Source organism: Nothoprocta perdicaria, unplaced genomic scaffold (genome assembly GCF_003342845.1).
Source record: "Nothoprocta perdicaria isolate Ctin4 unplaced genomic scaffold, notPer1 scaffold_42, whole genome shotgun sequence".
Lineage (NCBI taxonomy): Eukaryota > Metazoa > Chordata > Aves > Tinamiformes > Tinamidae > Nothoprocta > Nothoprocta perdicaria.
This window is the reverse complement of record NW_020455666.1, coordinates 4,447,657-4,460,408: the sequence shown is the minus strand read 5'-3', so window position 1 is coordinate 4,460,408 and position 12,752 is coordinate 4,447,657. Positions and strand designations below refer to the sequence as shown.

General features: G+C 35.6%; 1 protein-coding gene across 2 annotated transcripts in view; it reads right to left on the bottom strand.

Moving 5' to 3' along the window:
- CACNA1D (calcium voltage-gated channel subunit alpha1 D) overlaps nt 1-12,752 on the bottom strand; it is a 138,458-nt gene that overhangs the window by 53,049 nt on the left and 72,657 nt on the right. For both annotated transcript variants that reach the window (XM_026046066.1, XM_026046065.1), the window contains exons 10-19: nt 7,274-7,361; nt 6,468-6,494; nt 5,444-5,604; nt 4,689-4,914; nt 4,318-4,525; nt 2,612-2,732; nt 2,180-2,294; nt 1,541-1,610; nt 900-969; nt 272-416 (exon numbers count right to left, since the gene is read on the bottom strand). In XM_026046066.1, the coding sequence (XP_025901851.1) occupies nt 272-416; nt 900-969; nt 1,541-1,610; nt 2,180-2,294; nt 2,612-2,732; nt 4,318-4,525; nt 4,689-4,914; nt 5,444-5,604; nt 6,468-6,494; nt 7,274-7,361 (1,231 nt within the window). The remainder of the gene's footprint in view (nt 1-271; nt 417-899; nt 970-1,540; nt 1,611-2,179; nt 2,295-2,611; nt 2,733-4,317; nt 4,526-4,688; nt 4,915-5,443; nt 5,605-6,467; nt 6,495-7,273; nt 7,362-12,752) is intronic.

Genomic DNA, 12,752 nt, shown 5'->3' with positions numbered 1-12,752 from the left:
CATTACTCTGCCAATAGTGAGAGAAGAGAGCACTTATCAGTTTAAAGCAGTAAAAACACGGAAACTATTGCTCTAGCTTATGAAAGTGTAAATGGATTAACAATATGATTCACCTGTTGTGAAGGTGGACTTACTGCAGGAGTTCACGAAAGAGGCCCCACTGCACATATGCACAGAGACCAACATCAACAGCATCAAATGTCACATAAGTCACTTAAAGCCTAACTGTGGTTCCACTCTTACTAAAGATACTTCGATAAATGATACGTACGGATTGGTGCTGCTGAAAATGAAGAAGGCACTCCCTTCAGGGATTGGTGTTATCTTCTCCTTCATATTTAGTTCTGAAATTCTTCGGGGACGTGGGCCTGCTGGTACCTCTGGTTCATCCTCCTCATCTTCTTCATCTTCACCTACTTTAAATGAAACATCATTTTTAAAAATAAAAAAAGATTGAGTTTTTGTTCGTAACAGTATAAAAATATGACTTGTATTAAAATATATGTTCATAGCATGACTTTGAAAATGTATGAATCAATATCCATATAGTTGTCAGAAATTCATTTACTTACATATGTGTATCTATATATATATCGGTGAGTATGTCAGTATATATACGGGTGAATATTAGGATCTCTGGAATGCTCCTTTTAACCAAACATATCAAAGAAATGTATAAATATTTCTCACATACAGGTAAGTTCAACCACAACAGTCTCCAGGCTTATGGCATTAATTCCCTTACACTATTTGTACTACTTAGTGAGCATCTTACAGGCCCATTCAACCACTAAGCACAATGCCACTGACTTCAAAGCAATTAATTTAGAATTTGGGGAGATTAAGCCTAGCATGTTTCAGTAAAAAAATGTTTGTTTCCTGACTGGTAGGTCCCATACCTGGTACATCACAGGGTGGATAGGGATCTTTATCCTCATCGTCTCCTTCTCCGTATTCAGTAATTGTCACCTACAGCAATGAAAGAAATATACCAAAAGAAAAATACATTTCAATATAGCTTGAGTGAAAGGTAACCCTCTTGTTTACTCTCTSAGGTACTCAATACAAGATAACTCTGAGAAGAAAGAAGAGGTGACATTTCAAAATATATATATTTAAAAGTCTAATTCTTTAAATAATTCTTACGGTTGTGTAGATTACACCAAGAATACAACAAACAAGCTATTGTGGAAATTACCTAGAACATTTAAATAAATCTATACAGAGTTTATCATTCATTCATCTCCTCCATTGGGTTTTTTGGCCAAAATGCAAACAGGGACATCTTAAGGTTGTGTCAAATATGTCCAACATTGTTTCATATACTAAAAGCTTTCCTTCTCAGTATTCTTTGAGACAAAAAGGTTAAGAGATTCTTTGAGGATATATAAGCTACCAGAACTAAGTTTCCTGGGCATTACCTGGAAAACAAAAGGATGGATTCATAAAAGAAATCAAAGTGCACTGTAGATTTAAAGTCTTCCTTAGCAGAATTACTAAAACAGCTTCTTAACTAAGACACAGTTTTCAAAATAAACACCTTACTATCCTTGGTCTTCTTCTGGTCACTTTCCAACTTCTCACTTTTTTTATTTTCCAGACTCTCTTTTCTACAAAAAAGTACAATATGTTAAGGCAGATTAAGTGATCTACACCGTTTCATGAAAAATTAAGAAAACGTAACAAAAATATGTAGTTAAATATCTGAAGTGATTTGAAATGTGGTAAATACCAGGTCAATAAAATTCCCTGCATTTGAATGCCCTTGATCCATTCATCATTTTGACTAAAATTCCAGAAATTAATCCTCTCAAAAATGAGGGGATAAATATGCCCATGGGCAGATACAAGCAAGTTGTGTTGATTTCAATAGGCCAGGACTCATTTCAAAGGAATATTTTCTCCTTTTCTGCATAAGGCTTAGAGTATAAATTCCAAGGCAGTGTGCACCAGTAACGAAACATACATTCTTGCTCTATTTGTGCAATAAAAGTCTTACCATTGCCATGTGAAAAGAACAGCTGGCTTATTATGTCCTTTATTCATACCATTTCCCAATTACTAGCCAATCTTTATCTAAAATCATATTGTGTCTTGTTTAATGCTTAAGTAAATTATTTTCAGACTTCAGCGCTCTCCTCCTCCCTTCTCCTCATGCAATGTGTTTGTGCAACTTTACCTTGCATTCTTTTTCCGTTCCTTTTCTTCTGCTTCTTCTTTCTGAGCTGTATTTAGACTTTCAGCATCTGCCAAGTTATCCACAGCAATAGCCAAGAAGACATTTAGCAAGATATCTATTTCAAATCAATTTAAGGGCATTACGTGTTATATTTATTTAGTTCATTACCAACATAAACACTGACATTATGAGAAGCATGAAAACTATGTTCCCAACCTAAGTGCACATATAGGTAATGCTGAAGTGTAGTAAAAACAACACTCAATGAAAATAATATTGAGTGTAAAATAAGTAGAGATCCATTAAAGCCACCAATTTTAAAATAGCAGAATACCTGACATTCTGTAAATAAATTTACATTTACACTAGCACAAGCAAGTTTTAAAAATGAAAACCCCATCTGGAAGTCTTTTCAGTGAGTGCAAAGGATACAGTTACCACAGATGAAGAGAATGATGAAATATATACAGACGATCATTCCTGAGGATGATGGACCACCATATGCCATTATACCATCATACATAACAGCATTCCAGTCTTCACCTGTTAGAATCTATGGAATAGAAAGTTATATTATTAACAACTCCACAAAAACAGCAAAAAAAGATTGATTCCTCTGCCAGCGATACACAGTAAAGCTGGCCTTTTTCATTCAAAAGTAATACCATAGTCAATTTATTGATATTGGCAAACAGCAGAGGCCTAATTTTTAGTAAAGCAACACATCTAGTGATACACCACATTCATCTATCTTGGTAGGTGTTTTAAGCAGATTGGGACTCGATTGCTGCGGGAGAATTACATGATTTGCTTATTTCCTGTGCCTTCACAAAATTGTCCTCAAGTCTAAAAGAAGAATTTTCTGTATAAATTCAGTATAAAAAAGAAGAATTTTCTGCTAACCCACTGAAAGGAGAGTTTATATTTGGACAACCTCACTTTTTTTTCCTGTACTACTCCTTTTGCACTACTAAGATTTTGAGTATTACAACTTATCATTATAAGATATAGAGATATAGTTGTAAGTTTTAGAGATGCTTCACATACTTCTAAGTAGTTTCTTAAAAATCACTAGTTCTGCCTTGGCTAAACATGTCATAGTAACTCTCCTTCCAAGTAATCACATAGCTGATCAAGAAAATTATAGGAATGTCATGTTTCAAAATTCATCCCTGGAGATCTAAACATATCATGTGATTTTCATAGCTGCGGGGCACCCAGCAGGTCCTTCCAGAGCATATTCTGAAGAAAAATGAAATTTTCCAAGAAAATCAGGTGACGTAAAATTGTATTGCCTTCACTTCTTAAAAAGGCAATGTCAGGTCTAATGTGGTTACTTTACTTCTTAAGGAAGTTTCCTCCTATTTTAATAGGAGGAAAGATTTTTCTTGCTCCAGAAGTCACCAGATAAAAATAATATGGAGATGATGGGAAGCTGACAGAGTCAAGTCTTGCAAGGTCAGCTTTAAACACACATCCACGACGTCTGAAATCAAATACTGTGGCAATGTGCAATGCCCGCAAAGCTGAAAATGAACATGACTACAAAGATGAATTGATCAGCTCGATTCCAGTGTCCAAACTGAGAAGGATAAGTATGAAAAAAATAAAACAAAAAAAGAAAAAACATGAAATAGTGAGAACTGCAAGCATGGCTCTGATTCTAATAATCTTTTCACAAGAAATAGAGATTTTATTTTTCAAACATTAAACCTGACAGTGTCTCTTTAAGATATGCATACTTATTTTATGTTATAGTAAGTGATATGACCATATGCAATTACGGACTCAGCGCTTCGCAATTTTTCCTGTTTACGAATAGATGATCTTTTAGATAGTTAATGAACTTAAGGAAAGCATTTTAATTAAAGTAACATTCCATTTCTTTAATGGACAAAGAAGAATTAATTTAATGAAATAATATGACAGCTATRTGGCATAGATAGATCAAATAAGACATGAAACGAATGGTACAAATGGTATGGAATTACCAGAGTATTGAATTTTATGAGCAGAATGCTACTTAAATGCAAATTGAATAAATAGTATTTGTGATTTTATTTTCAGGAAACATGATCATTTATACAGTTTTTGTTGATCAAAGGTAAAATGTTTCATAGGGGGTGAAAGAAAGTTACCTGGAATACAGTTAAAAGAGCTTGTGGAAAATTATCGAAGGTGCTCCGTTTTGTTTGAGTTTCATCAAAATTAAATTTGCCTCCAAACAGCTGCATTCCAAGCAACGAGAAGATTATGATGAAGAGGAAAAGCAGAAGCAACAGTGAAGCAATGGACTTCATTGAGTTTAACAAGGATGCTACCAAGTTGCTCAGGGATGCCCAGTGCCTATAAATTAAAATGCGTGTGTTAGCACACACACACATACATACAAAAAAAGAAAAGAAAACAAAAGAAAAATAACAGTAAAAGAGCAGCGCGTGATGAAGTATTACAAAAGAATTGCTGATCAGCATTCAACTATCCTTAAAATTAGCAGTATTAATCTTACCTTGTTACTTTAAAAATACGCAGGAGACGCACACAGCGAAACACCGAAATTCCAAGGGGTGACATAATTTCCAATTCCACCAAAATGGTTTCAACAATGCCACCACAAACAACGAAGCAATCAAAGCGGTTAAAAAGAGATACAAAATAAGCCTGCAGGCCCAAGCTGTACATCTTTACTAACATTTCACAGGTGAATAAAGCCAGAAGAACTTTATTTGCAATATCTGAAACAAAATATTAAAAAAAAAGGTCATGAAATTTCTGATTGCCCTACAGATTCCATTTTCCCTTTAACAGACTAATTATACACTTTTGCCTGGGAGGGAAGTAAATGCTGGTTCTTTGGGCAGTAATTCTTATGCAAGGATTTACATTTCTTTACAGCCTCCTGCCACTGTACATCTTTGCAATTTATTGTACCACATATTCACAGCTTGAGTCCGCTCTGGATCTCAAGCAATAAAGCCCACAGTATAGTCTGCTATGCCAGTTACCATTTTCCTTCCTATCCTTTAAGCATGGTTAAATGACTAAAGCACAGGTATTTATAATCTAGTATCGTTAGATTTTTGCTGGTATGTCATTAAGCTGTGTTACAGTTGGGGGAATATAAGACATTCAGTCATTCCTTGCATCTCTCTTTGGCTGAATATCCTTTAGAACTGGAACAAATAAACAAATGGCAAAGTGCAAGAGTAGAAATTAATAGAATGCAACTACTCATAGTTAAGGRCAAAGAAGTTTTGATCATACCTTGGATCTGGGTCAGCCAGTCAGGTTGATTATAATGCTCCGATGAGATAGTTAATGTGTTCAGAAAGACCAAGACGATAACTAGCCAATAAAAAGTGACAGACTTTACTGCAGCTCTACATTTTCTTCGATTAAATCGATTCCAGCGACGCCAGCGCCGACTGAAAGTTCAAATAAGAACAAATGTATTATCATGTAGAAAATGTGCATGAACTTGAAAAGGGCTTCTTCTATGTGGAAAATATAGTGCAAATACATATGCATGAGTGGGTGTATTTTATGTAAACATGTACTCAACACTTGCACAAACTGCAGATTAAGGGGCATTAATTTCTTCATTTCTATATTTGATTAAATCAAACTACAACTGCTGGAGATTCAAATTGCCTGTGACATGATTAGATTAGGCAGTACTCAGCACAACACTGAATAACATGATAAATTTGTCTTCCCGAACCCCATACAATTAGTAGACATAAAAAAAAGTCCCAAAAGCATTGTGAGCTGAATTCAGATTAAATTTGATTGGAATAATATGAATTTAGAATTTTAAAGAAGGCAGAAATGTTGAAGTGAATTTTCCTAAATCTACTCCATAATGTTAGAAATATCATACAGTGACTCCTAAAGGTTTCTACTGATACACCTTTGAAATACTATCAGTGGACCAATGTTTGCGAAATGTTTCAGGGTGACAATCAAGGATGAGGAAACAGGGCCTATCCAGTTATGAGTTAGATTGACAGACAGGGCAGTAGCTCTCATAAAACTTGATGTAATTTCTACTCTATCCCTGGGAACTTTGGGAAACCAACTAGTCTCCTTGGGCTGCATTTCCATTTGTGAACTCCTTTGAGTTGACTCATAGGAAAGGGAGAACTAGGAAGTACTAGATGTTATCTAAATGGGAAACATGGACCAATCCAGTTAAAAAAMCCCGGCAATTATACATGATCATCATGATACATAAATAGCAACATGGAAAAGTGATGAAAAGAAATAGGAAAATACTTAAAATACTGACCTGAACTTGGATTTTGAAATAGTTTGACTAAAAAGAAAGAAAAACATGTTTTTAGAAAATATCCTGAAAAAATAATGAACACAAATTCACTCTTTAGAAAAACGCAACTGAAAACACACTAGACTTATTCAAAGTTTGTGCATAAAAATGAACTTCCAACAAAAAATTTGATGAATGCCTATATGCTACTGCCTGCATTTGTGCTATTTTCTCCAAAATCCCTCCAAACCTTGTAAATTTTCCAAGTGAAACAAAAAAAAAACCTACAAAACCAAGTCAGATGTTAAACAAATTGCTCATTTAGAAGCTGCTTGGAAACCATGAAAATTTAAACAATTGAATGGCTAATAACATGGACTCACATAAATACTCACTTCCATTCAGTTATTGCTAACAAAATATATATTCTTCAGATCACGCACAAATATGCCACAGGTGATTTCTGCGTTTTTCTTTGTTATCTACTACATGCTACAAAAGCTTTCAGAAAATAAGATCCAACTGGAAAGTTAGTGGCACTCATGTACATCCACCTAAATCGAAATTTTATTTCAATGTTAATGCAATAGTAAAATTTTAGGGATGCATTAGTGCTGTATAATTATTGGCCTAATGTGAAAGTAGTAAAGGCAAATACCACAGGTCACACAATGTTTTTTGGGTGCAACTATTTGCAATTGGACCTTTTTTTTCTCCCCTATTTGAAAGTAATTTAGGCTCCATAAGCAATAGGGAGAGCCTAATTCCTTGTTATTTTGAACTGCTGGGAGCACTTGGAGGCAGTCTTCCCACCTGCACGTACTCACCATAAGCTCCCGCAGCACGCCGGGCTCTCTCCTTCTCCGCTCACGTTCTCGGTGTTGACCGACTCCGTCTCACTGGCGGGCATGCTCGCTGTCGGGAGAGAGAAACCGCTTTACATTGAGCGCTAAGCACAGCAAGTGACTCGCAACCTGCTCTCTCCTCCTATTACCAAAATGCCTCCCATTTTTGCAGATCTAATGAGTACTTTGAAGGGCTGAAGAATATGAAAGGTGAAAAGATCCTTCATCAGTCTACCTCTTATAACAAAAGCAGCACAATTCCAGAGCGTGTTGTTGTTGTTTGCTTCAATGATTCAACACAACTGTTGAAAACATACTACAGAAAATGCAGTTCTACAGAACACAATATAGAGGAATTTCATAACCAAAAGCATATTGTCCCTAATCCAGATGGATTTTTGATCCCTTTTATAAGGGTTTCATTAACACTTTTGAGGGGTTTATTAGTATAAGTTGTCTCACTAACATGCTTGCTGATTCCCAGAAATGCCAAAGTTCTCTGAAAGCAGACACTATCCTGCCCGGACCATACTGAACACTCCAGGCTTCTGTTACCATTACATAATATCAAGGCAAGAGCCTAGGAAGTAATTTTGCAGGCATACATTGTAAACAAAAAGTAACACTAGGAATGACAGAATAGATAGTATAAGGTATAATGAGGATTACTAATAATAACATGGGGACTATTGCACTTTTTACATATCAGGGAATTACTGTACATAGGGTAGAATCAGAACTGAACAGTTATCAATTGCAGTTAATGGTTTGTTAGACAGAATTCATTTGCACATTGGTCTTTTTTATCTCCAAATCAACTGAAACACACAGAAGGGACCATCTTGTCAAAAGGTGTTAAGAAAGTATGAACGGGTTTCTCAGTACTTTCTAGGGAGAACACAACTTCCATGTCTGCAAAGCAAGCATGAAAAGAAAATCATGGAAACAAACAAAAAACCCACACAGTTAACTTTGTTGGGTTTATATAAGAAATACTATATAAAATAGGATAAGGAAGATGAAGAATGTGCCCAAAGAGCATAAGTGAAATAGAGTATCTTAAAGTTGCTCAGGGATGTAAATGTTGCTGCTTTGGATCAGTTTAAGTTCCTGTCTCTAGGATGATAGCACTGAAGGTTGCACGGCTATATGCCCATTTTTAATAGGTTTCTCTTACTGCTGTGGTAGTCTAAATGAGCTTAGAGTGGTCTTAATGACACACAATATTTAAGTCAAAATGAGGCCCTGAATTTTCTGATTTTTTTAATCTATGGGTCATGTACAAAAGGAAAACTAATGGTAACAGCTTCTCCCCACAGCCTCTATATTGCCTCAATACCAATCTGGAGAGGCAAATAAGTATTAAGTGATAGTTTGGTTTCTTTGCCTATTAATTCCACACTGAATGCCAGCAGACTGACAGGTCTGCCCAGCTGGAATTTGCAAGCTGAAAATCTGTCCCCACAAATATAAATCATCGCTATATGAAATTTTAATCACAGAGTTGACATAACAGAGAAAAGATGCAAGATCCAAGATGCCCATGCAGGCAGTTGCATAAAACAAGGCAGTCCAGGCAGTAAGCACAGCAAAACCTTCATTCACAGTGTTCTTTTTTTGATTGGTCTTTTAAAACAATACTGTAGCTGTTTTAGTCTGAAATTGTTGGTTAGTACCTGCAAGTACTTTAATTATAATATCACACTTCTCTTTAAAAATCCAAATTTTAAAAGAATGAACACTGTTAGCCTTTGGTAAACTTTATAGTTTACAGGCAGATTTCAAAAGTCATTTTATTTTAATGTTTATCACTAAAGCAGGCAGTCTTTGCTAATATGGAAATCCAAGAATAAGAATTTTAAAAAGCTATAGAAAAAAATGACAAACTATTTTAGATACTGTTTCAGATCTTCAGAATGAATATTTTTTACTTAAAAATGAAAGGGCCTTTTGCAATGAAAGCAAGTCTTTTGCCTCTGTTAAAAAAAAATTTCTCGTCTTATATGATTTGCATGAAGATAGGAAACAACATTACAGCCACCTATCAATGAATATTTTTACACATATCAGCAACTCCAAAATATAAGACCACAGAGGTCTCCTATTGTATATTATTATTAGCAACTGTTACATGAAGACAGAAGTGTGCCCACTTCTACAAGTACTACATATGTCAAGCCTCACATCTGTGAAATCAACCTTGCCCTAGTCTAAAAGCAGCATCTCAAATTCAATCTCATTCCTCATAAAGTGTCACTCAATATCATATAAATGCTATTTGCTTTTAATAAACATCAAATAATTTAAGTGTAAYGAAATACAATTTTAATTCAAATCTACCTAGACTACCCACATTATTAAATACAGTCAGAAGGTCACCCTCGATTTCATACTGCTGGACTGCTGCTCTCCTTGTGCAAGCGACTTGCAAGTKCTGCAGAACCATTAGAAGTTCATTYTAAATTAGAAATCCACCTACTTTTATACTGCAATTTTTATACCAATAGAAAACTTAACAGAAGTACTGTGAACATGGGAAAGTCTAGCTCCATGCTGCTAAAGCATTAAGCCAGAAAGAACAGGAGCAGCAYTGCATGACCACATCCACACCAGCTAATGCAAGCACTTGACAAGCTTTGAAATGACTCAGTTCAACAAACTTTAATAGACAGCTTTTTAAGGCTAACTACATTACATACAGTGAAATTCTGAAAAAAAAAATCTGCTCTTAACACAACAAGTGTTAAGATTTTTAAACTGATGGTGCCCCAGTATTCAGAGGTAGATATTAATATGCAATCTCAAATTCAAATGAGCTTTTTCTTTATTCTCCTCTTGACCCTTATTTTTCTGGAAAGCTTATCTAAGAATCTATATAACACCAACCTCACTTCAAACCATGGTAATTTGTTTTAAAAGAAAAAATGCTTGCATTAGCAATATGAACAAGCCACATGCAGCTTGATAGTTTCCTGGTTATCTAGTAATTAGGTCAAATACATCAGCTACTACCAGGTGCCTGACTGCTATTAAGCTTCAGGCTGTAGCACCTTCTTCACATGTAAGCTGATTGCTCCAGTAGTGTTTTACATGTGGGATTTTCAATAATATTCTCTTCTAACAGCACTTAAACAAGTTCCTGTTTCTTTCATTTTTCTAAAAAAGGAATATTTTAAGGCCAAACTTGTTTTGTCGATCTAACATTTTTTGTTTGTTTCTTTATCTGTCTATACCTAAGAAGTGTTTTTACAAATATTTCCAAAGGTTGGCATTTTAAAGACTGACCAAGTGTGGGCAATTTAAATTGTTCAGAATTGAAGCATCTCAAACAGCCTTAATTTGCAAGTCTGAACAATTTTCCGGGCAGCCTTCCAATACCCACATATCTCCTAATTTCTTACATTAAGAAATGCTGTTCAAAGGATGAGTGAATTGGTCAGGAAGACCTACTTGCTTGATGAAGGTGTAATGTTGCTATGCTTGTCGGTTCAGGGCCATCTCTTCATTGCCTCTTTCATGCAAAAATGCCTTTGAAGGTAACGGATGTTAAAAATCAGAACAGAAGACAGTTCTGAATCTGAAATCCTACTTAATATTAAGTGCAATAAATGCAATATTGAGCCTAGCTAGAAGGAGTTATCACTTTCTTTGAGAGAAGAGAGTGCCTATTAGCAAAGYTGCTAAACACGTTCCAGTACAAGAGTCTGCTTATAGCCTATAACAAAATTGTAACATCTTAACTGCAAAATTTCAATGCTGGGTAATTTGAGAGAATTGCAGATAAAGCACTGTATTTATGAGGATAAAAATTTTTTTCTTTCATGATAAAAAATGGGTCTTTAAGCAGTTTTCAGATTTTGGAGCAGGTATCTCAAATTCCCATCCACAACAAAACAGTGCCCAATAGAATACGACAATGTCCACCATAACTGAAATATCTAAGCTGGCTGGAGTAGGAAGCATCCCAATATTCCTACCACATGAGAGTTTAGGGTCACTACGSAACTATGACTAAACTATGGTCTAAACCACTAAGCCTAAGTTGCGAACATTCTCCTCTAGCAAGCATATCATTTTTATTTTCCTTTGTTTCAACATCACTTAGGTAATCTTGATCCTTCAGCTAACCTAATGTCCACACTGATGTGCCATGCTGGTATCTGTCTAGTGATTATGTGCTAAATGAGAGAATCTGCAGAAGTGCAGTGATTGCAGTGATCTGTACAGCTAACACAGAGTGATAAGTAAGAGCTACCTGACAGAGAGATTTAACTATGATGCTATCCTGGCATCCTTGCATACCTTGCCAATGGCCTTCTTCCATCTTCTACTAATGCACAACTATTTCCATGAGTTACCAAATTCTTTCTCAATTCAGTACATGGATTTTCTGTCTGTACACAGAATTTTCATAGAGTCAAATAAAATAGCAGAACAAGAAGACACACAAACCTCAGTATTTTCATTACAAATTCATCACAGGTTTTCTTAAAACTGATGTATCTCCAGAAAATACACATCAGAAAGAAGTCATTCCACCTACGCTGGCTGTGAATCTCTATAGGAAGACTTCTACTGAAGGGGAAGCTGCTTTAAAAGGAAATATTCCACATGATATTGCATCTAGGCATCTGTTTAAATAGTGCAGACTTAATTTTGATTCTGTCAGCATTCATTCTATCCTTTTACTGGTATCCCATGGAAACTCAAGATACAGTTGAACAGGCTTGGCTGCATGGCAGTGAAAGTAGCATGAAATAATCAGTTTGCCTAGCAAAAACATCACTGAACCAACAGCTTCTAGCCTGAAGGATAACATTATGAATCTTAGGAATGTTGTAGAGCCATTAATATGGACAGTTCTTTCTTACACACAACTAGCTTAGAAAAGTTCTTCCTGCATCCATCTGCAGATTTGGGKTTTTTTTTTTCATTATTTATTTTAATGTAGAAACAAAGCTACAGATAGCATGCAAAAAAATATCCTGGGTGGGATTTCCCATGACATCCCATGTCAACGGACATCTACACTACTTGGATCAGCAGTAATAGTCTCACAGACACAGAAAAGGACTCAGGCTTACACTGATGCATAGTCTGGAGAAATCCACCTCATCAAATGGATGATTGCCCTGCAAGACACAGGTGACACTGCAGAGTAGCCTACATGTGCCTCTGAATGCTTTTAAAAATCACAGGCAGGCAACCTGCAAATATTGAAGAACCAAGTATTCTGCTGGGCTCCACACTGCCTCAGAGCTCTCATTAGAGCCAGATTGTGACTGTTTAAAGTCCCTGTCGAAATAGAGATAGTATCTACAGCAAAACTGCTAGCACTGTCTTTCAGCGATTTGTATGGAAAAATCATTCTGGTCTGCAAAGCTTTGCAACTCATTAGACAATATATATAACTACATTAACAATTACAAGCAGATTCAATATTTGTGGAAAATCAGACTAC